The sequence below is a fragment of the Rhinatrema bivittatum genome, chromosome 12, assembly GCF_901001135.1.
Source record: "Rhinatrema bivittatum chromosome 12, aRhiBiv1.1, whole genome shotgun sequence".
NCBI classification, from domain to species: Eukaryota; Metazoa; Chordata; class Amphibia; order Gymnophiona; family Rhinatrematidae; genus Rhinatrema; species Rhinatrema bivittatum.
The window spans coordinates 66,854,891-66,882,255 of NC_042626.1; the positions used below are offsets into that span (position 1 = coordinate 66,854,891).

A 27,365-nucleotide genomic window follows, 5' to 3' on the forward strand; every position below is an offset into this window, starting at 1 on the left:
GCCCTGCCCTGTTCCCATTCACCACACTCACAGCTCACTCTGACAGCTTTTCCAGGGCCACACCCTGCTCAGCACAGCCTTGCTGCACTAGTGTTCCTTCTTTTCATTTTTAAAGGCAAAAAAAAGTTAAAAAAAAAAAGCCTGCATAACCAGCAAAAACTAAATCACTTTTAATCCCTATCTACCTCCAGCCGGGCTTCTCCCATTAGCTGGTATAAACCTACCACTTCCTGGCTGTCCTTGCAACCAGGCCCACTCACAGTTTCCTCTCTATCCAAAACTTTTAAACTTTGGTGGGGGGGTTCCCCCTTCAGTGCAGCTTCTGAGCCACACCCTTGCACAAGACAAGGTGCTCTGTGCACCCCTGTGCTCTGTTTTAGAGCTACAGGCCTCCTGTGTTCTGTACTATGTTTAGAACCACAGGTCCTTTTCACAAGTCTTTGTATTCCAACCAGATACTTTTTTGGAGGCTGGAGATTTTTTTTTTCTGTGCAAAGCTTTAGAAAAATACCATGCATGACATGATATGTGGGAACGAGCAGTGATTCCCACAGGCCTGGAGACAAACTAGTCTGATTCCAGCCTTTCTTAAAACAGCATATCTTTATTACAGCTTCACATATGCACAACAATAGACTGTCTTCCCTTCAGAACAGTGTACTCTCTTTACCTACAGTTCAGTACTGTTTCCCTCAGTACTCACAGTTCAGCTTCGTCTCAGCTCAGTGTTTGGACGGTGTTATATTACAGGTGCTGCCTTCCTCCTGGAGACCTGGGCCTTGTCTGGTTATCCCCACCTAGATCCCAAGCTCTTATTCACCAGTCTCTGGTTATGCACTCTGAGCTCCACCTGCCCCGCAGGATCCTGTCCACAGAGCATACTCTTCTTTGTGGATGTAAAGTAAACCAGGTGTCTAGCCTGGTCCTGCACAGGTAAATTCCCCACACTAGGGGCACAATCTCACAATCACAATAGTTAACATAAACCATCATAATAGATCTGTTGGGTGGAGGTTAAGGGTCAGTTCTGGTAGAGATTTAGGATCACATCCCTACAGGCCTAATGGTCACATTTGTGTCTTTTTAAAATGCTAAATAATGGTAGTGTTATGTTTTAATTTTTTTAAATTTAACAGTGTTTCCAAGCTCATGGTGTTGTGTGTCTTGTACAAAGTGAGGATGAATTTTTTTCACTTGGTCATAGTTATGGCTTGGCCATGACTACAGTTCTGTCAAAAGAGTGGTGGATGCCTGCAGTCATGGCAGAGGTGATAGGAACCAGAACAGTGACAGAATTCTTGGGACACATGCAGAGGGGTAGAGGAAGGGAGGAAGAAGACCAGAGATTGCAGTAGGGTTTGTGGCGACAAGGTAGCAGGGGGATAATTGGGCAGAACATGTGGGCCAGGGTGTCTTTGTCTGCCGATCAAGCTGTGAACTCTGGTTGCATGGTGGTCATGGTATGTGACAACTGTCGTACTGACCTGCAGCTGCAGCCTCAGCTGGTCTTGTTACAAGTGAAGAAACAGGTGACATAAAAATTCCCTGGTCAAACATTGAACAGGAAAGAAAGCTCTGATTTGAAAAATGACATTGAGTAAAATTCAGTATCATGAATAAGAGCTGAATCTTCCTTCGGTGCGTAAGATTGCCCTTCATATATTTAAAAACGTATAGCCCATATTATTAAAATTGCTAAGCTAGTAACAAACATACATTCATAAACAAAAACAAAAACAATAAAACAGACAAAGAAAAATCTAAACTAACATACTAATCAGCCTGCAACTCAACAACCAATCACAGCCTAGTCAGCTGTGAGAATCAGACTCTGAAAAGTTAAGATAACAGAGACTCATTAAAGGCCAGCCCAAACAGGTAAGACTGCAGTTGCTTTCTGAACCTAACGATGCTGTTAAGAACTCCCAACTCATCTGGTAGCGAGTGCCACAGCAGAGGGCCTGTCCCTGGATTTGCCCAAACGGACCTGTTTCACCGACAGAACATCTAATAAATTAAGGAAGGTAGATCTTCAAACCTGGGTCGGCTAGTAGATCTTCAGAACATACTTGACACATTTGGATGCAAAATCGTGAATAGCCTTCTATACAAGGAGAATAATCAGGGATTTTACATTCCATCCAATTGGCAACCAATATAATCTGTATAAAACAGGAGTGATATGATCATGATTCACGAACATTTGTGCCCTGTGCTGCTGCATTTTGTACCATTTGTAATGCTCGGATGGTAGACTGCAGGAGACCAACATACAGCACGTTACAATTATCAAGTAATGAATTCACCAATGTATGTAAAATGGTTTGAAAATGATGCTCAGCAAGAAATAGTTTTAAATGTCAGAGAAAAGGGCCAATTTCACAGCATTTTAAACGTGGGCCCTTCTGTCCAGTGTATCTTCCCTTTAGTTTCCTTTCCGTCTAGGCTCACCTTAAGAACACAGGGACATAAGATGAGCCATGTTGGGTCAGAGCACAGGTCCATCCAGCCCAGCATCCTGTCTCTGACAGTGGCCAATCCGGCTCTCAAGGAAGCACCTGGCAGTCCCCAGAGTTGATCCAATCCTTGTTTCTTATGCTCAGGAGTAAGCAGTGGCTTTCCCAAGTCCAGAAACTTGTCCAGATCTCTTTCAAACTCTGCCGTGCTAGATGCTGTGACCTCACCCTCCAGCAACAAATTCCATAGCTTGCCTGGGTATTGTGAAAAATATTTTCTACAATTTGTCTTAAATTTATGTGTTAGCTTCATGGAGTGTCCCCTAGTCTTAGTACTATTTAAACAAAGGGTAAATAGCTATTCCGTATTAACAGTATTACTTCCATCCCACTCGTGATTTTAAAGACCTCTACCACACCCCCCTCAGCCGTCTCTTCTCCAAGCTGAAAAGTCCTAACCTCTTTAGTCTTTCCTCATAGGGGAGCTGTTCCATCCCCTTTATCATTTTGGTCACCCTTTTCTGCATCTTTTCTACTTCTGCTATATTTTGCCTCTATGCACCTGCCTTGTGCCTTTCCTCAGATGTTCCTCATGAGTGACTTGAATAAAATTACTGGAATTGTAATTCGTCATATCTCCTTGTAAATTTGCTTAATTTTGACTGGGGTTCCAGGCTCTTGCGATATAGCATTCCTCCATCACAGTATCCTGTTTTCAACAGTGGCCAATCCAAGTCACAAGTACTTGGCAAGAACTCATACATTAAATAGATCCCATGCTACTAATGCCGGCAACAAGCAGTGGCTATTCCCTATTGATTAATAGCAGTTTATGGACTTCTCCTCCAGGAACTTATCCAAACCTTTTTTAAACCCAGCTACATCAACTACACTAACCACATCCTCTAGCAACAAATTCCAGAGCTTTATTGTGCATTGAATGAAAAAGAATGTTCTTTGATTTGTTTTAAATGTGCTACTTGCTAACTTCATGGAATGTCCCCTAGTCCTTATATTATCTGAAAAAGTAAATAACCATTTCACAGTTACCCATTCAAGTCCTTTCATGATTTCGTAGACCTCCTTCATTCTCACCAATGAGTCTGGCTCAGGATTAGCCTGACAGATGGCTGATGGTTCTGATTCTTCACTCAGCAGATCCTGAGGTAAGGTGGTAAGGAGTCAAGGAAAGGGATGGAGCTGAGTCTCTGACACTTAGCTAGGTCCTGTCACCCTTCATAGAAAAGAGGAGGTAGATTAGCTCCCTGGTTCCTTTGAGTTTGTCCCTTCCGCATCAGCAGTTATTTCTGTCCTATAGTATCTGTCTGTTTGAGACCATTGTGGAGAAATCATTTCCTGGTTATTTATTTTGTGTCTGGAGAGAGTACCTGAGGACACCGAAGGAGCCGCACCAGGAACAGGCAAGTCCTTACCTGCTGCCTACGCCGTGGGATCCAGGGGCTCCCTGCCCTTCCGGCCGTCTCCACACGCGGCCCATCTGACCGACCCATGACCCGAGATGCGACCGACACGCCACCCAACCGCGACACCGGAAGCACCAGACTGGGGGTTTTAAATCCACGACGCTGGACCGGAGGCACTGTGCGCCAAAGGAGCACAACAAAGGGGCTCTCCCCTTTGTGCACCCTTAGTGCAACCCTTAATACGCAACCAACAAACTACTAGTCAACTTAAACAAACAAAGGAAATGTCAACCCGCAAAATCCCGAGTAGAAATAACAGACCCCCCCCAAGAAAAACAACAACACACAAACGAAACCCACACCCCCAAAACCTCATATAAGAAATGACCAATAGCTAATAAACATCACACACAACTCACACAAACAATATACAAACTACATTCTACTCTCATTCCTATTAGTCAACGCACAATCAATAGTGAAGAAAATCCCAATAATCAATGACCTACTCACAGACGCAAAACCGGACTTCGTCGCAATAACCGAAACTTGACTCAAAAACACCAACTCCATATTAATTAACCAATTAGACAATCCAGCATACAAAACATTCTCAATCCCCAGATTGAAAATAAAGGGGGAGGCCTAATGATGATCACCAAAAAAATCTACAGATGAAACTACGTCCAAACATACATATGCGCACCATACGAAATCACACTATTTGACTCCACAAAACTCCAAATTTGCCTGGTCTACTGTCCTCCCAGCTCACTTGAGAAAAACTGCTCCCCTCTAATAGAATACCTTATGAACAACATCTCACTCAGCAAACCCATCATCATCCTGGGGGATTTCAACATCCACATGGACTCACTCCCCCACTCAAAAACCTGCCAAACCATCATTGATGCACTATCAACACTGCGACTAAAACAAGTGATCGATGCCCCAACTCACAATGCTGGACACACCATAGACCTCATCTTCATTAACCCTGATGCATGGCTAACACATGAAACCAACACCACCAAAATACCCTGGTCAGATCACCACCTGATTCAAGCTAACTTGACCTATAATTCCAACCTCACAACAAAAATAAAAAACTCCAAGAACAATATCCTACCATCCTCCTTTCAACACTGAACTCCTCAAAAAAACACTTCAAACAGAACTAACAAACATAGAACTATCAAACTCCAAAGATGCCACAATCTCATGGCTCAATATCACCAAAAACGTGGCAGACAACATCAACCCCACTATCTCAGAAACAATCAAAAACCCGCAACATATCAACCAATGGTACAATGAAAACATCAGAGCAGCCAAACACTTGCTCCGGAAGAAAGAAAAAGCATGGCGGAGGAATAAAACATCATGTATGCTAACCACATATTGAAACTACCTCGTCCACTACAAAAACATCATTAGCAATGCCAAAAAAGAATTATTCTCAAACAAAATCAACAAATTCCAACATAACCCCAGAATGCTATTCTCCATAGTGCAAAACCTCAAAAAAACCCCAACCATCCAGAAAACACCATGCACAAAACATGGAAGCGATGAGTTTACAGAATTCTTTAATAAGAAAATAACAAACCTAATCCAAAACAACAACAGCCAAACCATCAAAAGAAACCCAAAAGAAACCACAAAATGGGCAAACTTTGACCCTGCCTCCTCCCTCGAAATCCAATCAATCATCAAAAAAATGAACCCTGCCAACTACCCCCTCAACAGCATCCCCATACCAACCATCAAAACAATCGAACCCACCATAACAAAAACACTCACTGATATCGTCAACTTCTCACTGACCGAAGGTATCTACCCCAAATGTCTCAATCAGCAGTAATTAAACCAATCCTACAAAAGAACAACCTTGACCCCGAGAACCTATCAAACTACCGCCCTATAGTGAACCTATCTCTCATAGCCAAGATCATCGAAAAGATTGTTCACTCCCAACTCACTGACTACCTTGAAATAAATAACATCCTACGTCCAACCCAATTTGGATTCAGGAAAAACTTAAGCACAGAAACACTCCTACTCTCACTGAATGGCACAATACTAAGAGGATTTGACAAGGGCCAGAAATACCTACTCATCCTCTTAGACCTATCAGCTGCATTTGACATGGTAAACCATACAACTCTCCTAGAACGGATGACAGAAATTGGTCTAACAGACATAACCCTACGGTGGTTCTCATCCTACCAACTATCAATTAACAACATCCTAGCCAAAAAAATTAGCTTTAACACTGGAGTTCCCCAAGGTTCTGCCCTGTCCGCCACTCTTTTCAACATATACTTACTTCCTATATGCCATCTGCTAAACGATCTTGGAGTCACCCACTTCCTCTACGCAGATGACATACAATTACTAATTTCTATCCAAAATACACTTGAAGAAACCTACAAACAGCCACTCTACTAGATGCAATCAAACAACTACTAACACGCTTGAAACTCATAATCAACATCGACAAAACTGAAATAATTCTCATGGATAGAAAACCCAATCCCTCACCACCACCTCCACTTATACTTGGAAATCAGATGAACCCAATATCCCCAGTTACTTACACCAGAAACCTAGGAGTCATAATAGACAATGAACTATCCTACAGGAACCACATAACAACCAAAATCAAAGAGGGATACCACAAACTATTAACTCTAAGACGCCTAAAACCTTTCCTAACCACCTACAACTTCTGAACAGTACTACAACTACTCATATTCTCAACCATAAACTACTACAACTCACTACTCCTCGAACTACCATCTTCCAACATCAAACCACTCCAAATCCTATAAAACTCAGCGGCCAGAATCCTCACTGGCACAAAAAAGAATGATCATATAACCCCTATACTTATCTCACTACACTGGCTACCAATAAAATTCCGAATAGAACACAAAACACTGACCATCGTACACAAACTATTACATAATGAACAAATAGAACAGGCAGGTTTAAACCTCACCCCCCCATAATACGCAACGAAATCTATGATCAAAAACAAAGGCTTTCTGACAGTCCCCCCCATCAGAAGTGCTCAACTAAGCACAATCAGAGAAAGGGCATTCTCCATCGCCAGCCCCAAAATCTGGAAAACCCTTCCAACAGAATTAAGAATGCAACCCAACCTAAAAACATTCAAGAAGGATCTAAAAACATGGCTGTTCTACAAAGCCTACAATGACACGCAAGAAACATAACAACCAAATCACAACAGACCTCATAACTGAACCCAAGCAAATCCACAACTCTCAACCAACAACAAGACCACTTAACATGAACAAACTGCAACATAAACAAGATATTGTTCTGTTACCCAACTATGTCTGTACTCCTGAATGCAGCCTCCTCCTAATGTACATATTCCACTAATTAACCATACATATGATTGACTCTGTTACGATACTAACTCCACTTATGTAACCCGTCCTATACCATTCGATTCTTGTAAACCTTTATGATCCATGTTTCTCGTATATAATTTCACCCTATACCATTTGTATGTAACCCATCCCATACCGATCGAATCTTGTAAACCATTATATCCATGTTTCTCGTATGTAATTTGTCCTACATCGATCAAATCTTGTAAACTGATATGATAGCGATAGCGAATGATGGTATATAAAACTCGCAAATAAATAAATAAATGTATATATGTGTTTAATTGTATACATGTGTCTATGTTTATAGCTATGTGCATGTGTATATTACATTTATGCACCTCTGCATATATATATATATATATATATATATATATATATATATATATATGTGTGTGTGTGTGTGTGTGTGTGTGTGTGTGTGTGTGCACGTAACTGTAGTAAGAATAGAAGAATATAACCATATAAAAAGTTGCCATACTGAGTCAGACTGAGGGTCCATCAAGTCCAACAGTGGCCAATCTAGGCTACAAGTACCTGGCAAGTACCCAAACACTAAGTAGATCCCATGCTACTGATGCTAGTAATAATAGTAGTGGCTATTCTCTAAGACAACTTGATTAATAGCAGTTTATGGACTTCTTCTGCAGGAACTTATCCAAACCTTTTTTAAACTCATCTACACTAACTTCCCTAACCACATCCTCCAGCAATGAATCCTAGAGCTTAATTGTACACTGAGTGAAAAAGAATTTTGTCTAATTTGTTTTAGAAAAGCAAGCACTAACTGCAATTTTCTCCCATAATATACAGTACTTTTTTAGATTATGTATTTAGCTCATGGCAAGTTACCTTCAGGCACAGTATTTTACCTGTCCCTGAGTCAATGGAGAATAAAGTGTCTTAGCCAAGGTCACAAGGAGCAGTAGTGGGATTTGAATGTTGTTTTCCTGGTTCTCAGCCATCTGTACTCAAACTCCTTCTCCACTTCCCATGTATACTCTAAAGGAAAAGCAAGATAGGGGAGTCATGACAGAGACCTCCAAATATCTCAAAGGCTTCCATGCACAGGAGGCGATCTCCCCCCCCCCCATGGAAAGGAGGCTCCAGAATGAGGTGTAATGAGATGTCCTTCTAGATCCTGGTCATGTACTGAAATCTCTCAGTATGCTGCTTTATGATTTCTGTGATGGTGCTGCAAGGACCAGACAGGACACAGTATTGGCGTTCAATATAAAAGTTTACTGTGATTTTTCAAATTAGCTAAATGTCCAGTCAAGCAGATAAACTGTCCAATTTACATCTGGATTTACACTGGTTACTTTCACTGATCTTCCTTGCTATTTTCCTCTGAGTATGTGTTCTTTGCTCAGAATCCTGGGGTAAGGCTTAACACTCCTGCACTGAGTGAGCAAACTGTCCAAGTAGGCAGGGAAATCCTAGTAGTGAGGGGCCATCTAGTCGAGACCAGGTGGTGTTATGAGCGCCTGCGGGCGCGGTCGTCTCTGGCGGGTGGTGAGCCCTTGGGCCACGGCAGGACCCCAGGAGGAGCCCAAGGCCACACCGTGGGAGGTGAGCTGAGCAGGCATGGTGAGCCAGGCAGGCAGGAACAGAAGCAGGGAGTCCGACCCTCAGCCGGACCTGCATGCCCATGGTAGCCAACACGGGGAAGTTGACTAATGAACGGTCCTCCGACTGTTCCCGGCCCTTTCAGACCTGCCGCAGGGAACGGCAATGGGCAGCAGGCCGGACAGAGGCGAGGGCAGACAGAGTCCTTAAACAGAAGACATCAAACGGGGCAGAAGCAGGCTGAAGCAAGACAGAGACATCAGGTCAAGGGCTGAAGCGAGACACAGGAAAGGCCCAGGCGAGCAGGAACTCCGATGCTGGGATACTCACATCCGAAGCCCCCTCGGCTGGCAGAAGCTCAAGAGCCCGTGGGACGAATCCCTCCTGTTGGCCACTCCAGGGCCCAACAGGACAGAAGGCTCAGGAACCAGGTCAAGGCAGAGACAGGTAGACATCCAGACAAGGGCTGGAGCAGACACTGAAGACAAGGCTGGACGGGAACATTGCACTGTCCATCAGGGCGCCCTACTCAGCCCACCCGTGGGACTGAGTCGCGGACCACCCTGTCCCAGACGCGCCCTACACAGCCCAGGAAGGCTGGTCGCGGACCACGCTGAGAAGGAGGGTGCAGGGAAACTCCAGGCAAACAGGAACTCCGATGCTGGGATACTCACATCCGAAGTCCTTACGGCTGGCAGGCACAGGAACAAACATCAGGCAGAGACACTGGGCAGGGATCCATCAAAGCATAAGTGATCACGGAAGACCTGGATCAGCAAGGATACAGACGACTGTAGGACCTGATCCGGAGGCCCAGACACAGTGAACAGAAAGTCCTTAAATACTGGAGGAAGAAGGCAACTCCCTGGGAGGAGCTTGCCAGGACCGCCCACCGCTGGTCCTATAACTAGGGTAGAGAGCTGCGGGCCAGCCCCTAGGGAAGGGCGTCGCCCAACAGGAAGTCCAAACGCTGAGGCATGCAAGCCACAGGCACAGCTAGGCCTCTCAGGCCCTGGAACAAGTCCTGGATGATGCGCAGGCGAGGCCCTGGCTTCAGAGCGGCCTCCAGAGGAAGGTAAGAGACCTCCTGCAGCGCAGCAGCAGGGGGGATCGCAACAGGTGGTCTCTCTCTATACATGCAACAGGGGAGTGGGAAGAGAAACCCCGCATGAGGGGGTGGGAAGAGACACCAACAGGCATGCTGGGGAAAAAAAAGAAAAGTGAGTGAGCAGAAGTGCCTCCTCTCAGGATCTCTCAGCTTTTGCATGTGTGTCCCTGTGTATTTTGTGTATTTGTGCGTGTTTAAATGTACATGCATCGATTTGCATGCATGCGCCTGTGTACATATATTTCTGTGTTATGTGCATGCATGTTGATATCTATGCATGCAAAATAAGTGTCATCCTCCCAGGACACCAGGAAAGTCTCCTGGAGAAGGTGAAAGGAATGAAAAAGAACTGATTTCAGATAACTTTCAGTTCTAAAAGAACGGATCCATGTGGGGGTGGGAGTGGCAGTAAGATGAAGTTGGATCTTTCCGCTTTGGCTCTCTAATGTGCCTTGATGCCCCTGTTTATACACACACCATTCCCTCAGGCCGATACAGTAAAATCAGCGGGACAGCCAGCACTCCAAGGCGAGCGCCCATTCTCCCAACATGTGCCCAGGCCACTCTTCTGGGCGCGTGATCCAGTATTTAAATGAGGGCCTGCGGTAAAAAGAGGCGCTAGCTGGCTGATTTAAAAATTTTTTTAAATTTTGGGGCCTCCGACTTAATATCGCTATGATATTAAGTCGGAGGGTGCACAGAAAAGCAGTAAAATCTGCTTCCGGCACTTTCCTGGTGCCGTAAGAAATTAACGCCTAACTTTGGGCAGGCGTTAATTTCTGAAAGTAAAATGTGTGGCTTGGCTGCACCATGCATTTGCATGTTGCGGGCGCTATTAGTTTCGGGGAAGGGGGGGGGGGGGGGGGGTTGGCTGCGTGTTTTCGACGCACTATTACCCCTTATTGTATAAGGGGTAAGAATAGCGTGTCAAAAACGCGCAGCCAATCGCGGACTAACAGTGCGCTCCACCAGAGCACTGTACTGTATCGGCCTGTCTGTGAGGACATCAGTGACACCATTTTTATTTTTTTTTAACATGGCTGTTCCCAGAGGTCCAGGGAGAGGCTTCAGGATGTTAGTCAGAGAAACTTGAAAGTTATAGTTTAGGGAAGATATTAATCTTTGCCCTGGGCATATTTGAAGGGGCACAGGGCAAGGTGAGCCAGGTATTCTTTTATCAGGGGTTCAGGTTCTAGCAGAGTCTGCTGGATCTGCCATAATAGGGTTTGGGCACAAAGCTGGCTTCAGCCTGGAACATACAAGCAGAAGACTCACCTGGCAGGCAGAGAGGAAGTGTTTGAGATCTGGGCACTCTTATTTTGCAGGGTCTGGGGGAGGGGTGGTTTTTTTTTTTTCAGCATTTGAAGTTATTTGTTGGTTGGAAGTAAGAAGGGATCCACACCATATGAAAACTCTTGCCCTCCTTTTCCTGGGGTAAACTGAACCAGCTTCGGAATGCAGTTAGATCTGGATTCTGGGGAAGAGACTAAAGGGGGTGGTGATCATGCTGCCTGCTGTATGGGCTTGCAGGTCAGTCCCGGATTTGGGGAGAACGCACCTTTCACTGCTCCACGCTGACCTTGGAGCCTTTCGGCCACCACCAGCATTTTCTCAGGATCAGGAGGACAACCGGTGCTGATAAGAGTCAGGCAGATGTTCAGTAGCTCCTCTCCGGCAATCCGCTGGGAGCAGACCCAGAACCTGCGAGTTCTGCAGGAAAGGCCTCCCCCGTCCCACCTGGTGAGCGAGTGTATCCTGCAATAAATGTGCACAACGGGCTGGACTCCACTTCTCCACCTGTTTACTCTCTCTGAGTAAAGAAGTGAGAGGATGCTGCAGCTACACTGAGTCCGTCTCACGCTCGCCTTCCTACCAGCATCCGGACAGCTGCTTGGGCCTCTAGAAGGGAACTCGCTTCTGGTTCTGATCCCGTTTGACAGCTCCCTCCCCGAGTACTTTGCAGGCGAGAGGCCGGATGTAAGCGGCTTTGGAATCAGGTCCACCTGGGATCCGATCCCTGGCGACCTGGATTTTATCGAGTGCTGGGAGGTGGGAACCGGTACCGAATAGACGCTCTAGATCCAGTCTGCAGCCTCCTGAGCTCGGAATTCCAGCCCCGGGGGGTGCCGCAGGTGAGCTCCAGGCCCCGCCCCCTCTCGCCACACCCTGGCCCTGCGGGGCGGGGCCTGGGGGCGGGGGGCGGGGCTGGGGCTCCCGGCTCTCAGTGACTGGCAGGGACGAGCGAGCCGCGGAGCCGCGCCGGGCAGACACCATGCGCTCCGGGCTGCAGCTGCCGCTCCCTGCGCCGGCCGCGCTCTGCCTGCTGCAGCCGCTCCTGCTCCTGCACGTCTCCGCGTACTTCGGGTCAGTGTCCGGCAGCCCTCCCCCGGGGTTTTAGCTTTATTTCTTTTTCTTCCTTGCCTGTCTGTGTTTCTGCTCTCCCCGTGCTTCTTTTCTTTGCTTCCTTATCAGATTTATCCAGAGAGGAGGTTGGACAGGAGTTTTCCGGCACCACTTCAAATGTCCCGGATCTCTCTGTCCATCTCCTTTCTCTCTTCTTTAGCTTTTTTTTAATTCACGTTGTCTCCTGTTTCCCTTTCCCTTTCTAGCTCGTTTATTTTTCACTGGTTTTCTTTATTTCTTTCCTTTTGCACTGCTCCTATTTTTTTTTTTTTTACTTATCCTTTTCCCTTCTCTTTGTTTGTTCTCATTTGCATCGCCTTTTTAAAGTCTATTTCCATTTTTTAAATCAGTTTTCCTGTTGCCATTGGGGGATGTTAATATCCAGAAAGGAGAAGAAAAACAACAACAACAACAAACAAACCAAGAATGGAAGGTTTTAATGTTAGGTGGCAATCTGTAGCTCTTCCCAAATATTGTCCCTTCAGGAGGCGTCAAGCGGCTCCTCCACATAGGAAAATCGGGAGAAGCAGCTCCCCTGCGCTGGGCGGCAATCCCAGGCAGCCTTAAGCGTCCCTGGGAGTCAGCCAGATGTGGAGAATCGCGGCTGGCACAGCTGGAGCGGGGCGCTGCTCCCTTCTCTCCATCACTTTTCGCACATTGAGGGGCTCACGAAGAAGGCTGCGGCGGAAAGCCCCGCGCCTGTCCCCGCTGGGTGGTGAAGGGGAGAGGGGCCAGTAAGCGAGGTGAGCGGGCTCGAAAACAGCTGCTGGGCTTGCGGTAGGCTAGAAGCACCGCCCGTTCAAAATGTGCAAGCAAAATTCGGATTGCTTTGATTTTAAATTGTACTTGGGCACAATTATAAAACGAAAAAAATCGCAGAGTTGCTAATCAGGTACAGTATTAAATCTGACTGCAGCAAATTGTCCGAACAGGAATAACATTTCATTTTTCAGGGAATAAAATGTGTTAAAAAAATATGTAAATTCAACGAGATTTCAATCCCACTTCCAAAAAAATTGCACAGTAAAAGAACCAGTTAGTGAAGGGGTTTCACGCCATTTTTTTTTTTTGCACGTGGAAACACTTCTTTCCGAATAATTCGAATCACTGTACCAACACATTTTTTCTTTTACTAAATATATATTTTCTTATTTTGATATTAAGCCCGGATCTCCAAACACTACCATTTAGCGTCCGCAGCAGAAATGGAGATCGCATGTTCTTTGCTATATATGCTGACACTCAAAAACTTAGTTTTACACCAAAGGATAGATAATAATAATAATAATAAAACCTCCGCATTTATTTGCTTGCATTTTTAAATGCCTTCCCGCATGGTATTTTGCACAACAAAATTGTCCGGTAACTTTTGATCAGACTCTAAAAAAAAAGATGTTAACATTTAATTGAAAAAATGAAAACCCTCCAGAATAATCAAACAAGCAAGAGAAATAGGAAAGTCGTTTAATTATCTTATAAAAACTATTTATTTTTGTTATCCGTCCTGGGGGCGGAAATAACAAGTCAAAATGTTGACATATTCTGTGGGGTTGTTTTTTTTTTTTTCTTTTATCTGGTTTCATAGCTTATTTTTTTTCTGGCTTGAAGGCAAGCGTGCACTTTAAATCCCAGCTGAAAAGAAGGGCGTGATTCTGAAAGATTCCCTGCATCCAGGGACAAGAAACGAGAGGAGTGAACGTGAATTTGTCGGAATGCATTTTATTTCCACAGGGAAAGTGTGTGTGTGTGTGTGTGTGGGGGGGGGGGGGGGGGTGTTGTCGCTACATTTTGGAAATACAGTAAAAGTGCAGAGGGTTGTAACTCCTGTATAACCTGCATCCGTTCCGAAGAAGTCCGGGCTAGCACAAGGCTGCAAAGCGCACTGCAATGTTTGCACACAATTATTTGATTTTGGAAGTGTGCATTGCAGATTACAACCTGATATTAAATATGTTCACATTCTCTATTACATATTATATTGACCGTAGATATCTTAACTAAAATCAATATTTAACCTGCTTATTCTAAGGTGGGTGCATTCCTAAACCACTTGGCAGGTTTCCATAGCAATTCTTTCCCCCTTCTAGTGATAGCTTTCTAAATTATTAGTTTTGTTTCGCTTGACCCCCCTCCCCCGTGGGAAAAGGTCTGTGTGGAGATTGTACTCCATCTTTTATAAGAATTATTTGCTTTACCTTTAAAGGTGAGCATGCATGGAGCCAGGCTCCGATTACAGGAGCGCTGGCAAACAGTAGCAATATTATTACAGAGCAGCATAAAACACATCTTTTTATTTTGTTTTCTTCGCTACTGTACTTTGTACTGCAGTTCAAGTATTTGGAGGCAGTGATTTTTTTTTTTGTTTGTTTGTTTTCTGGCGATGTCATCAGTGACGGAGTAGCCCCACTTAGCATTTGGTTTGCCTCCCTAGTTTTCTTTGAGCTAAAGTCACTCAGCCAGCAGGCTCTGTAGGAACGCATGACACTGGCAAGGGAGGTGTGCAGGGAGCCGTGACGTCACCAGTACCCAGCATGACACTGGCAAGGGAGGTGTGCAGGGAGCCGTGACGTCACCAGTACCCAGCATGACACTGGCAAGGGAGGTGTGCAGGGAGCCGTGACGTCACAGTACCCAGCATGACACTGGCAAGGGAGGTGTGCAGGGAGCCGTGACGTCACCAGTACCCAGCATGACACTGGCAAGGGAGATGTGCAGGGAGCCGTGACGTCACCAGTACCCAGCATGGCACTGGCAAGGGAGGTGTGCAGGGAGCCGGGCCGTCACCAGTACCCAGCATGACACTGGCAAGGGAGGTGTGCAGGGAGCCGTGACGTCACAGTACCCAGCATGACACTGGCAAGGGAGGTGTGCAGGGAGCCGTGACGTCACAGTACCCAGCATGGCACTGGCAAGGGAGGTGTGCAGGGAGCCGGGACGTCACAGTACCCAGCATGGCACTGGCAAGGGAGGTGTGCAGGGAGCCGTGACGTCACCAGTACCCAGCATGGCACTGGCAAGGGAGGTGTGCAGGGAGCCGTGACGTCACCAGTACCCAGCATGGCACTGGCAAGGGAGGTGTGCAGGGAGCCGTGACGTCACCAGTACCCAGCATGGCACTGGCAAGGGAGGTGTGTAGGGAGCCGTGACGTCACCAGTACCCAGCATGGCGCCTTCCATGCCGCCCGGATGGAGGGATGCAAGTTATCCCGCTCTTCTGCTGTTGTCTTCTAGCTTGGTCCAAATTTCAGCGCGAGGACTAAGGTTGCCTTAGCCCCCATTTGTAACTCGCAGTGTTTCCCATGGAGCCTGGTCAGGTGTTTTTCTGGCGTTTGCAGCCGGTGGGAGCGTAGGAGGCGCAGACAAACGAAAGGAGATTAGCAGTGGCCGGGGAAGACTCCAGATAACATCTGGGCAGTCTCTCCCTCCGTGGAAGGTGCCAGCGGGCTGCTCAGTCCGCGAGATAAGAGCAGGATGTGCTGACGGGACTCGGCTGCAGCTGGACAGCGGTGCGCGCCCCGGGACCCTCCTATAGCGCAGGGCACGGGGCCGCCGTGCAGGTTATTCTTTTACAAACTCTAGTGCAATCCAAAGTCACAGCAAACATTAAACCCTTGCACCGTGTCCATAAATCAAGATGATTATTGTTCTGATACTCCTGTATGGTTTTTGAATGCCCTCACGGGATATGATTTGTCTCTCCGAGAAGTTTTCATTTTATTTCCTCAGAAAGGCAGAACAGGTCTGAAGTGAGGATCATCAGTAAACTGAGCGGTTTGACCTCTGCACTGAGGAGAAGGGCCGGCGATTTCCCTATTTATCAACTGCTAAGTAGCAACAATTAGATGTTACAGAGCTCAGTAGATTTTAAGCAGACTTTGGCCAGGGTGGGGGATCTTGGCAATCTTGGAACCTCCTGTGCTTTATTCTTATGTTTCTGGGCACTTCAGTTCATTTCTTATTTGCTTGGAGTGGTCCTCCAGCACCCAGGAGCCACCCCCTGCGGCCGCATTTGCCCGAGCTGTGACTCCCGAAAGGCTTCTTACAGGTGAAGACGAGCATCCTGGCCCGTGTGGGGCTCTCACTTCCCAGGGTGGCCTGAGCTGAGGGGGCTATTAGAACACTCACAAAAAGCTTTTTTCCTCTGGTTTGAGAATGTGACTTTTGTTTAAAGCTCCACACAACCAAACTGAAAAAAAAAATGGTTCCTTGTTTCAAAATGTTTCAAATTCAGCCATTTTTGTGTGCTGGTGAGGTCATCAAGGATGTCCATTATGGCTCGCGTATCTGAGCATGGAAATTTCCGGGCCATTCTGGTGGCGGAGGGACCTGGGTTTGATCCACTTCCTGGGTTGGTTGGGGGTGTTGGGAGGGGAGGCAGTCAGTCATTGAACAATGGTGGTATTTGGTGGCCAATGATTGTGAAGCTCTGCTGTGTGCAACCCCCCCACCACCCGGCCGAGACTGGACCAGTAATTTGGGAGGAAAATCCCCAGATGGCTATGAATGAAGGCTCATGGTGCCAGCCCTGGCTCTGAGTGAGCTGGAAACTGGAAAAAAAAACAAAAACAGGAGGACAAAGTCCATGAAAAACCTTTGCTTGGTTTTCTTGGTTTTATTCTGGAGTGTGGCATAACACAGTCACCAGTGATGTCACCAGTGATGTCACTCTCATAGTGCTGCTAGACTTATGCAGCACTACACAGATACAGGGAAGAGATGCTCGGAGGTGGTGGGTTGGTGGAAAGGGGACTCAAGGCCTTGTCGGGCCTTGAGTCCCCTGGACTGCCTGTTGAGTTATTGATGGAAGATCTTCGAACCATGGAAACCAGTTTTTGGGATTCTTTGCATGGTTCTGCTGCTGCCGTTGCCTTTCCTTACGCCCATGATCACAGTCTTTGCAGGCAGCTCGCTAGGCCACCCTCGGAGGGCCCTGGAGTCCGGCTAATAGCTTTAGTTTTATAAAGAAGGGACTTATATCACCAGAGGGCTGCTTTTCCATTTCTTAACCAGGTAAAGATGTGAACAGATTACATTAGAAATAGAATGGGCAGGTTGGAAAGTTACCAGCTAACTGCCCCCCCCCCCCCTTCTCTTAATGATTAACTGGAATGCAGCTTTGATTGGTACCGGGAAGGGGGGCAGGGGGCAGAGCACTGACTCATGGGCATGGAATGACAGAATGAACCCATGAATGGTGATTCGAAGTAACCTGCAGGAAGAGGCCGCGGAGTACCTCGTGTGCGCACGAAATCTTTCATCTCCGCTTCTGGGCCTGTCTGGTGCCGGGTACGGCCACGTGGAAGGACGTAGGTCGTATTCCCACCTCTGGGACAGCTAGGCCAGGGTTTCCCAAACTCTTAGCCAATGAGACGCCATTTCAGTGCTTGAAAATTCGCATGACCCCCCAACTTAACCCCTAGTCAGCCTCCACCCTCCTCCAGAGGATCTCTTACATCCCCCAGCTTCTCTCACCTCTCAAGTCTATCTCCTTTCTCACCCCTTCAGCTTTTCTCCTTCCCACCATCTGATTCTCTTTCACCCCAAGCCCTTATAACACCCAGCTGATCCTATGTCATCCTCTCACCCCACTCCTTCTCTCAGCCCCTCACTTATCTCCCCCTCTTCTTCCATCCTTCCCTCACCCCCTCCAGCTGATCCAACCCTCAAACCCCTCCCAAATCTGATCCCTCCCTTCAAAAAGCTCTAAACATCCCCTTGCCCAGGGTTAATATCAATATTTTCCTTTGGGCCTTGGTCTAAAGGTGGATGAAAACTGGTGAGAAGAGGAGCATGGGCAATATTTCTCTCTTGGGTAGGTCCAGTGGGAGGTGAAGTGAAGAGAGAGAGAGAGGAGCGGTGAACAATTCCCCCCCCCAGCCCGTGCACAGTCAGCCCTCCCCTCCCACTATGGCTGGTCCTGAGCTCAGGGTCTGTGAGCCAGTGCAAGTGCACAGGCCCCCTCCTCACGTAGGCCTTCCTGTAGCCATAGAAATACACATGAGGGTGGGGTTCACAGGCCCCCGTGCTGACTTCCACAGCTGGTGCCTGAACAGCGCTGCATTTGAGGCTCTTCTGATCCTGGCTGAAGGTTTAGTGACCCCACCTGGGATGGGAGGCCCTGCGCTCGGGGCTGGGGATGCTGTGAAAGCAGTGCTCACAGTCTCCGGTGGAAGTGGAGGGGGGGGGGGGAGTCCCGGTCAGTGCACCAATGGCAACACCTAGTGGCAGGATTTCTGCCCCTGACCGCAGGGTTCCAGGTGTCCTTGTGCACGAGCCCCCCCTGGACTGGGCCTAAGTGAGCTGGGAGAGGGTGTAAAACAGAAGAAACCACCCCCCCCCCCAACCAAGGAGTTAGAAAGAAAACTTCCTAGCACGGGATCCCAAAAGAAGCTGGTTCTGAGCGAACCAGAAGCCCAGTGCGGCGGACAGAGACTGAGAGATTGAAAAAATAAAAGCCCACTTTCCAGCTGGGAGGTCCTCCAAAAACACAGGAAAGATCAAGAGGACGGCCGGAAGCGGAGAGAAGGTGAGGGAGAAATGAGGGCCAGCTCTTTGCAAGGCCCCCCTGTCCCTCGTCGGCTAAAACAAGCCCCACCAAACTGATTGGTACAGGTGCAGAGCCTGTCACCTCCAGGCTGTGACTCTTATTTCCGTCCATCGGCTGATACATAGTGGACAGTAAGAAAGGGTGAAACCTTTGACCCTACTCTTCACTCCTCACAGGTTTCTGATAATTCTCTAATTCTGCTAATTCGAGGGCCACGTGCCTGGTATCTGCTCCTTACTACTCATCTCCTGCTGGTTTGGACACTGAAGAGGTAAGCTCCCCACCCGCCTCCAGCTCTCTAATGGCCAGGGCCTCTCTCTTGTTCTTGCCTTTAGCCTGACGGGCCGAGAAGCTCTCACGCACCTCCCCTTCCCAGGCCAGGGCGCGACCTCCGCCAGGGCCCACGTGAAGCAGTGCGACCTGCTGACGCTCTCGCGGAAGCAGAAGCGGCTGTGCCGGAAGGAGCCGGGACTCGCCGACGTCCTGCGCGATGCCATCCGCCTGGGCATCATGGAGTGCCAGTACCAGTTTCGCAACGAGCGGTGGAACTGCAGCCTGGACGGGAGGGCCGAATTGCTGAAGCGAGGTCAGTCGAAGAGGAGGATGTGGCTGTGCCCACCCCGACGGGGCGACAGCAGCCTCAGTTTCCCGTCAGCCCAGGCGCACTGTGGCGCGGCAACATGGGTTGCATCACTAGAGTTGTCAGCTGGCTCCAGCATTTACCGCAAGCCTGGTCCAGTCCTGGCTGTTACCCTCTTGTGTGCAGGGAAGTTGAACTTCTGCTTTTGTCTGAGAACTAAGAAGTACCAACTTCCTACCTACAATGGGGCAAACCCAGGGTTGGGTGAAAGTGTCCCTGGAGAGCTGGTGCTGGCTGGCGGTTCTAGTGGGAGCTTTGGTCTGTTGTTGCCCCTGTCTGCAGATTGTTGGTGAGATGGGTGGGCATGATGGCAGAGGATTAAAAATGAGGGAGGGGGGGGGGGCGGGTGTAGAGATCCCGGCAACTACAAATGAAGGGTTCATAGAAGCTTACAAGAAGTAGGACGATGCTGCTCAGGAAAATGTGATGAGAACATAAGAACATAAGAAAATGCCGTACTGGGTCAGACCAAGGGTCCATCAAGCCCAGCATCCTGTTTCCAGCAGTGGCCAATCCAGGCCATAAGAACCTGGCAAGTACCCAAAAACTAAGTCTATTCCATGTAACCATTGCTAATGGCAGTGGCTATTCTCTAAGTGAACTTAATAGCAGGTAATGGACTTCTCCTCCAAGAACTTATCCAATCCTTTTTTAAACACAGCTATACTAACGGCACTAACCACATCCTCTGGCAACAAATTCCAGAGTTTAATTGTGCGTTGAGTAAAAAAGAACTTTCTCCGATTAGTTTTAAATGTGCTCCATGCTAACTTCATGGAGTGCCCCCTAGTCTTTCTATTATCCGAAAGAGTAGACTTTACTAAAGCCACAAGGACTTAACTTGAAGGCGGAGGTCACCAGATGGCTGTGGGTCATTGGGATAGCTAAAGCAGTCCTGGTTTTATCCATTGCACATATGGACTTGTAATCTTGCCAAATTGACAGATCCAGGACTGGCTCAGCTCTTCTCTAAAGATGGGGGAATCATTGTATATTCCCGCTGCTGAAGCACTATTTGTAGAGGAGTTTGCAGTTCTGATTTTCCTAGAATAGAAGCTTGAGCCAGCCGCCACTTTCAGTCTTTTGACTGTTTTCGATCTTCTTTGTGTCTCATGCAGGTTTTAAGGAGACAGGCTTCCTGTATGCAGTGTCGTCTGCAGCGCTCTCGCACTCACTGGCCAAGGCCTGCAGCAGCGGACGCATGGAGCGCTGCACCTGCGACGACTCCCCTGACTTGGAAAACCAGAAGGCCTGGCAGTGGGGGGTGTGTGGAGACAACCTCAAATACAGCACCCGCTTCCTCCAGAACTTCCTGGGGCAGAAGAAGACTGGCAAGGACCTGCGTGCCAAGGTGGACATCCACAACACCAAAATGGGCATGAAGGTGAGGAGCCAGAGCAGGGCTAGAAAGACAGCGGCCCTAGGGCGGGGGAGGCAGGCTGAGCCGATCTTAGTTTGCTTCGCCTTGGCTCAGTGTATGCATGAACCTTTAGTTTTCTTTTTCTCAAGGAAAATCAAACCTACAGATGCCAGCTTACTATGGGGCCAAATGAAGCCATCTGGAAACTTCACTCCCGCCGAGAGCTTTCAGAGCCGCGCTGGCAAATGCTTAGAGACTTTTCTGTAACATCACTGAAATGGATGGCTTTAGTGCCAACAGTGTCCTCTGAGGACACTAGTAATAGCACCTTTCCTAGCCAGTGGCACCTTTTATAAAGCCACGGCAGAGCCCTGCAGTCTATTGCCAGGGTGGGTGGGTGGGTGGGTTCTCCTGGTCGCACCATGGTGGCAGCCCCTTTAAAACTGCCCTCATGCTCCTGAAGTAGCAGGGCCCTGTGTGACTGTTGAGGTTGCACACCCCTAAAGCCGGCCTTGCTGACTGATCTAGCTATAGGCTCAGATGCACGGCATGTCCTCTGAGCTGGAGTCGCCCGTAAATTGTATGCATTCTCTGATTCTGCATGTGGCGAAGGCTTTAGATAGCCACAAGAGGCCGGGTGCTTGGAAGATGTGGCATCCTTGTCATTTGAGTATTTCACTGCTATTTCCCACCTTCTTCCCTGACACGCCTGTGATCCAGTCACAGCCAGGCTCTTGGGTGACCCAGCAGCTGGAATATGAATCCTCCCTGACAGGGGCGGATTGGCCCATCGGGGGATCGAGCATCCCCCGATGGGCCGGTCACGCTAGTCACGTAGTTTGCCGAGCACGGCTGTAACAGAGCTGCGCTTGGCAGACCACATGGAATCTCCTGGGCCAGCCCGGGCGGCGAATCCCCAGGCCGGTCTTCATCAGGAATCCGCCGCTGCTCCCTAATGAAGGTTAACCCTATGCACTCTGTGTCCAGCCAATGCAGATTCCTAGGATAGACGCCAGCTTGCAAGTTTAATAAATGCAGGGGATCCCACTCGTATATCCTTCCCTGGCACTGTAGGTAAATGTGTACTTAAGGTGGCCTTGGTTGACTGGGTGGGGCCTGCTGTGACTTAATGGCTGTCACATCCTTTATCAGATACAAATTCTTTCTGGACAACTTTAGTCAGAGAAATGTTAAATCTGTCAGGATTATGGCTCTTTCAGAGCCATCATCCATGATACCATCCCAATTGTTGCAGATGTTGGCCCTTGAAGCTCTCTTCTGTTCTTCTGACATTTATCACCAGAGGGTTTCTTTAAAAAGTTACCAAAATATATGATTACCTGACTACTACGTATATGTACAGTAGTTTGGAAAGTAATTGCCATCCCAACCCAAAATATTCTGGTACCCAAGATATCCCATACAGAAAATCAGGGCAACACCTCCCAGAATCTATGGGGATGGGATGTGAACATCTATTGGCTAGGAATGTCCCAATAGGCATGGATCCATCTCGTCTGTTGGAGTTGACTTTGCTCTGTCTTCTGGTTCAGCTGAAGTTTGATTTTATTGTTATGGAAATTGACTGGAGGTTTTCTCCCACCTCTTCCTCAGGCGGTGAAGAATGGCCTGAAGACTACGTGCAAGTGTCACGGCGTCTCGGGCTCCTGTGCTGTGCGGACTTGCTGGAAACAGCTCTCCCCTTTCCACGAGATAGGAAGGCTGCTCAAGGCCAAGTACGACAGCGCCGTCAGAGTCTTCAGTGCCACCAATGATGCCACGGGTCACTCTGAGCTGGCGAGCCCCCAAGCTCAGGGCCCCTCGCCCCGCCTTCCCCGCAGCACTGACCTGGTTTACATGGAGGACTCCCCCAACTTCTGCAGGAGGAGCAAGTTCTCAGTGGGCACTGCGGGCAGGTCATGCTTGAAAGAGACCAACTGCGACAGCATATGCTGCGGTCGAGGCCACAACACTCGCACCCGGATGGTGACCTTCTCCTGCCATTGCCAGGTTCAGTGGTGCTGCCATGTGGAATGCCAGCAGTGCATGCAGGAAGAGGAAGTTTATACTTGCAAGCAGTAAATCACACCAGTGCCAACAGCAGAGGAAGGGCCAGAGGAAGAACACTAGCACTAGAAGAACCAAAGAAGGAAAACACGAGGAAGCAGAGAACTGGAAAGCTCGCTCCACCCTCACTCACCAGACAGGGTCTTCATGGATCGTTAAACACTGAGAGCAAGGACAGAGGTGGGGGGTGGCGTCTGTCTTTCCAGTGGGGATAGGAAAACTGAAAGAGTTTAGCAAATGTTCCCAAGGGAAGACGTGGATGGTGGTGACAAGGACGCCAACCGAAGAGGAATCTGTTCCCCAGAAGATGTAGGCAGGAGCCAGGTGGATTATCTCTGTACTCTGGGTCATTACCAATCATGATTACTGCTTTCCTTGGTACCTGGAGAACAATGACCTTCTCTCCGTGCCCACCCAGACCTTCACTTGCCTGTATGGTGGAAGGTGCATGGCGAGGAAACCTGAACGATGAGATAGTGTCATCTTCCTCTGGCTAGTTTTTACGGGACAATACGGTGACTTGTGCATGTTGATGGTGGTGGTGGTGGTTTTGGGGAAAGGATTCAGGGTGCTGCTGTGCTTTATGTCCTGGTTGTCTTGTGCCTTTGCCATCCTAATGTGTCCAAAGCATGAAGAGCTGATGAGTGACTTCAGGGGCCCATTCCATATCCTGCTTCTTCCTGTGTCCTGCCCCTTTCTATGTCCCCCAACAGCCTAGACTGGACCCAGGCTGGGAGGGCGAGCTCCTGCAGCCAGTCCCTTCCATGCTATCTGAAGCTCTGCCAGCTTCCCTTTCCCTTGGCCTGCACCCTAACCCTGCTAGCCCCGTTGTATGTGGGTTTTCTGCCTCTAATGGTCACCTCATCGTGCATTGGCCTGGCCGTGTGGTCAACCCAAAGGAAGGAAGTCTGTGAAAAAATATGACCCCACCGGTGTGATTTGCTCAAAGAAAAAAAAAAAAAAGGTATCAGAATGAGAGGAGGGGGTGATGAGGGAGAGGAAAGGATACTGAACTACTCTCTGCTCCCACCCTGGCAATAGCACAGGCTTACTCCCCCCACCCATCCTCAGCACTCTGTCTTACAGTGTCCAGGCAGTTCAAGAGCAGAAAGCAGCAACTAGGATGAAAATTGTCCCTGACCCAGCACAAAATCACCCCTGTGGCCACCTCCTATAGCCCCAGACTGTACAAACAGAATATGTTTTGGAGCATTGTAAAAACAGCATGAGGAACCAGAGGAAAGTTCAGTGTGCATACATAGTAATGACGGCAGAAAAGGGCCAAATGGTCCATCCAGTCAGCCCAGCAAGCTTCTTATGGTGGTATCTGCCGCTCCGTGCAGGTTACCCCCATGTTTCTCTTAAGGGTAGCAACTGCGCTCCATGCGGTTACTCGATGAGCCGCCTTGAAAATTCAGACAGTGCTGGTGTGTTTAGTGAAATGGTGAGGGACAGGGTAAGTAGTTTTCTTGCTTTAACCCCTGGGTGAGGTAGCAGGGGTGCGAAATCATGAGCTGAGTGATTGTAAGGAGCTGTACAGCTCCGTTAAGGAGGATGTAGCCCTGGGATCACATCCTACTTGGAAAGTTCTTATCATGGGCAAACACATCAGTTGCATTTGAAACTCCAGCCAGAGAGAGAACCTACAGGGGCCCCCGGGGAAGAACAGGCAAGTCTCAGGCACCTGCTGCTTTGTGGGCATCCATGCTGTACCCTTTTCAGTAGCCCTGTTATCACAGGCCAATTTCTGGTAGCCAAAGTTCTCAGCAGAAGAGCATCTCAGGGCCGTTCTGTGTGTATGTGTGGTGTGAGGGGCAGGACCCTCTGGCTCCCTGAATCTGGAAACTCTGACTGGTTTAAAACTCTTGGGCCTTTCTTTTGAAGTTTTGTTTTGTTTTTTTTTGTTAAAACGAACTCACTTGCTCCCCCTATGTGTCACTGCCCCAGCTCTTACATGTTGTCTCTGTTCAGGTCACTGGTTTAAAACATCTCTTTGCACTAAGATGCTGCACTGAGAAAACAGCTTCTGAAGCCTGGGATGTGGACAGATACATAGGGTAGGGGTAAGCACAGGGGAAGGCATGAACAGGAATGGGGGGGTACTGCAGGGGAGTGCCTGGGTGCTGGTGAGTTGTGGAAACCTTTACATGCTCATCCTCCTGAAACAGCCACCATAAAGGGGAGATGATGATAAAGCTGACAAACACACAGAGAAGTGGGTGTGGGGCTGTGTAAGCTCCCCCACCCCACCAAAACAGAGGAGAGAAGAAGATTACCTGCCAGGTTTGTTCCCTGATGTAATGATGGGGAGCTGGCAGAACCCTAGCCGGTCAGTAGACTGACCTTGGCTACACTTCCCAGCTAAGAAGGTAAAGGGGAGGGAGGGTAGCAAGGGTGAAAGTGATCAGGAGAGCTGGTGCAGTGTAGCCACTCAAGCTTGTGCAGCTGGCAGCTGTCCTTAACCAGAGCAGTATAGACAGGGGCAACATCTATTATGTCAAGCTGACAACTGTTACCATTATGGATATGATGCAGTAGTCAGCTCTGGCAAAACACAAGCAGGTCTTCATCTTACCCAGCCTAGCCGGAGGGGAGGGATATTGTGGTTTAGAAAACAGAGCTCTAAAACCTGAGGGTCCGGGTTCAAGTCCTACCATTTGTTCAGCAAATCACAGAAACATGTTCTGTGAATCGGGCACCTAGATTATAAGTGGCTTGGGGTGGAGGGGTGTGATATCTGGTTGCTATTTGATTTATTTACTACAACGCTGAGCAGGCTGAAAGCATTCACTGATTTCTGGAGGAGCTTTTGCTGTCCCTGGTTGGTTAGATCACTTGGCATGATGGCTTGTTCCTGGCCATTGCCTGGGAGACAGTTCACTATAACTTGTGCATAAACTTGTGCACCCAGAGCACTTGGATCAGTGCCTGATAGAAATTTACATGCTTTCTAGCAACTTTTATAAAAAAAATACAACTCTTTTTTTTAAAAACCTCTGTAAGTATCTGATTGAAAATATCATTTTATGCAAGATTTTTATGCTTTAAGGGAAACTGAAAAACCAAGAGAATATTTTTCTACCTCATATGTACAGCTGTTAGGGCAAAAAATATAAATATATTTATGTTATTTATAGCTTTTGTATATCCAGCTGGATTATTAATAAGCCTTTTTTATGACTTTCCTGGTTGTATGTGTTATTAATTTGTACAGATTTGTCTTTTTGCTTCATATTTTTGTAATTTATATTTTGACGGCTGTGTGAGATATATTGCACTAGTGTTTGTAGTAGCTTAACCCTTCAAGGTCTTTCGTATTAATAAATACTCTTAGATATTTGCATTTCCTGCAGTCCCGTGGTATTTCTTCCTCAGCTATATTTCACACTAACCCCTCCACCCCTTCCCAATCCTCCGCCCTTCCATTTTCACAGTTGGAGCTCTAGAAATAGCAAAAAAACCAACAACCCAAAAACAAACTATAGAGTTTGAAATATGGTCCTGAAGAACCTGCCCCCAGACCACCTATACCTTTCACGATATGTTCATGAGAGAAATCCCTGATACTTTGGTCAAAGATGCTGGTTCATTTGCATGTTCTTGTTACCCTGAAGACCAGACCTGTTTGAGTGGAGACAGAGTGTTAAGGAGCATATTTGAAAACCACTGAGCTAGGGACAAACATGGCCAACTAGAGTCCTCATGGGCCACAAACGGGTCGGATCTTCAAACTATGCAGAGTAGCCTGATTCTTAGACCCGGTGTACATGAATATATTGATGGTGTTCAGTGTGGATAAGAAGAAAGTCAGGCCTGCTTGTGTCACCCGAGGACTGGAACTCTCAGTCCCCCCAAATCGGTGCTGGTGGTTTTCAGCAGCCATCTTTGATGTGGGCATAGCATTCATTGGCCACAGCAGTATCCTGGGAAAAGGGGATGTGAAATTCCTTGAGAAAGAAGAAACTCTATGAAGAACTAATTGGAGTCACTTTTCTGGGACATGCACCCTCATATGCAAGGCTCCCTCCCTCTCCCTCCAAGAAAAATATCCCTGTCAGGAACATCTGATAGGACAAATACACCCTCGCTTGGAAAGTAGGCATAAAAGGAAGGATATTGTATAACAAATCCCATATATACAGACCACAAAAAGAAAAAATATAGTGTTGTCGCTATGCATTATAGAGAGAATTACTAACAGGTGTAGCTGGATTTTGCAGTTTCTTTAATTTTTTTACATCATAGTTTGTTTGATTTTTATGGATTTTATAAACATAATCCAAGATGGCCGCTGAATGCCTGTTTTCTAGTCAAATGGTCAGTGCCTGATGGAGTGGTTTAGGGAGAGAACTGAGAAAATCTCTTGGTG

At 47.7% G+C, this 27,365-nt stretch overlaps 1 protein-coding gene across 1 annotated transcript; it reads left to right on the forward strand.

Moving 5' to 3' along the window:
• The first annotated feature begins 12,251 nt into the window (after positions 1-12,251).
• On the forward strand, positions 12,252-26,057 carry WNT9B (Wnt family member 9B). Its single transcript, XM_029572246.1, has 4 exons — positions 12,252-12,343; positions 19,265-19,515; positions 20,688-20,953; positions 22,544-26,057. The coding sequence occupies exons 1-4, from the start codon at positions 12,252-12,254 to the stop codon at positions 23,009-23,011; spliced, it is 1,077 nt and encodes a 358-aa protein (XP_029428106.1). The 3' UTR covers positions 23,012-26,057.
• The last annotated feature ends 1,308 nt before the right edge of the window (positions 26,058-27,365 follow it).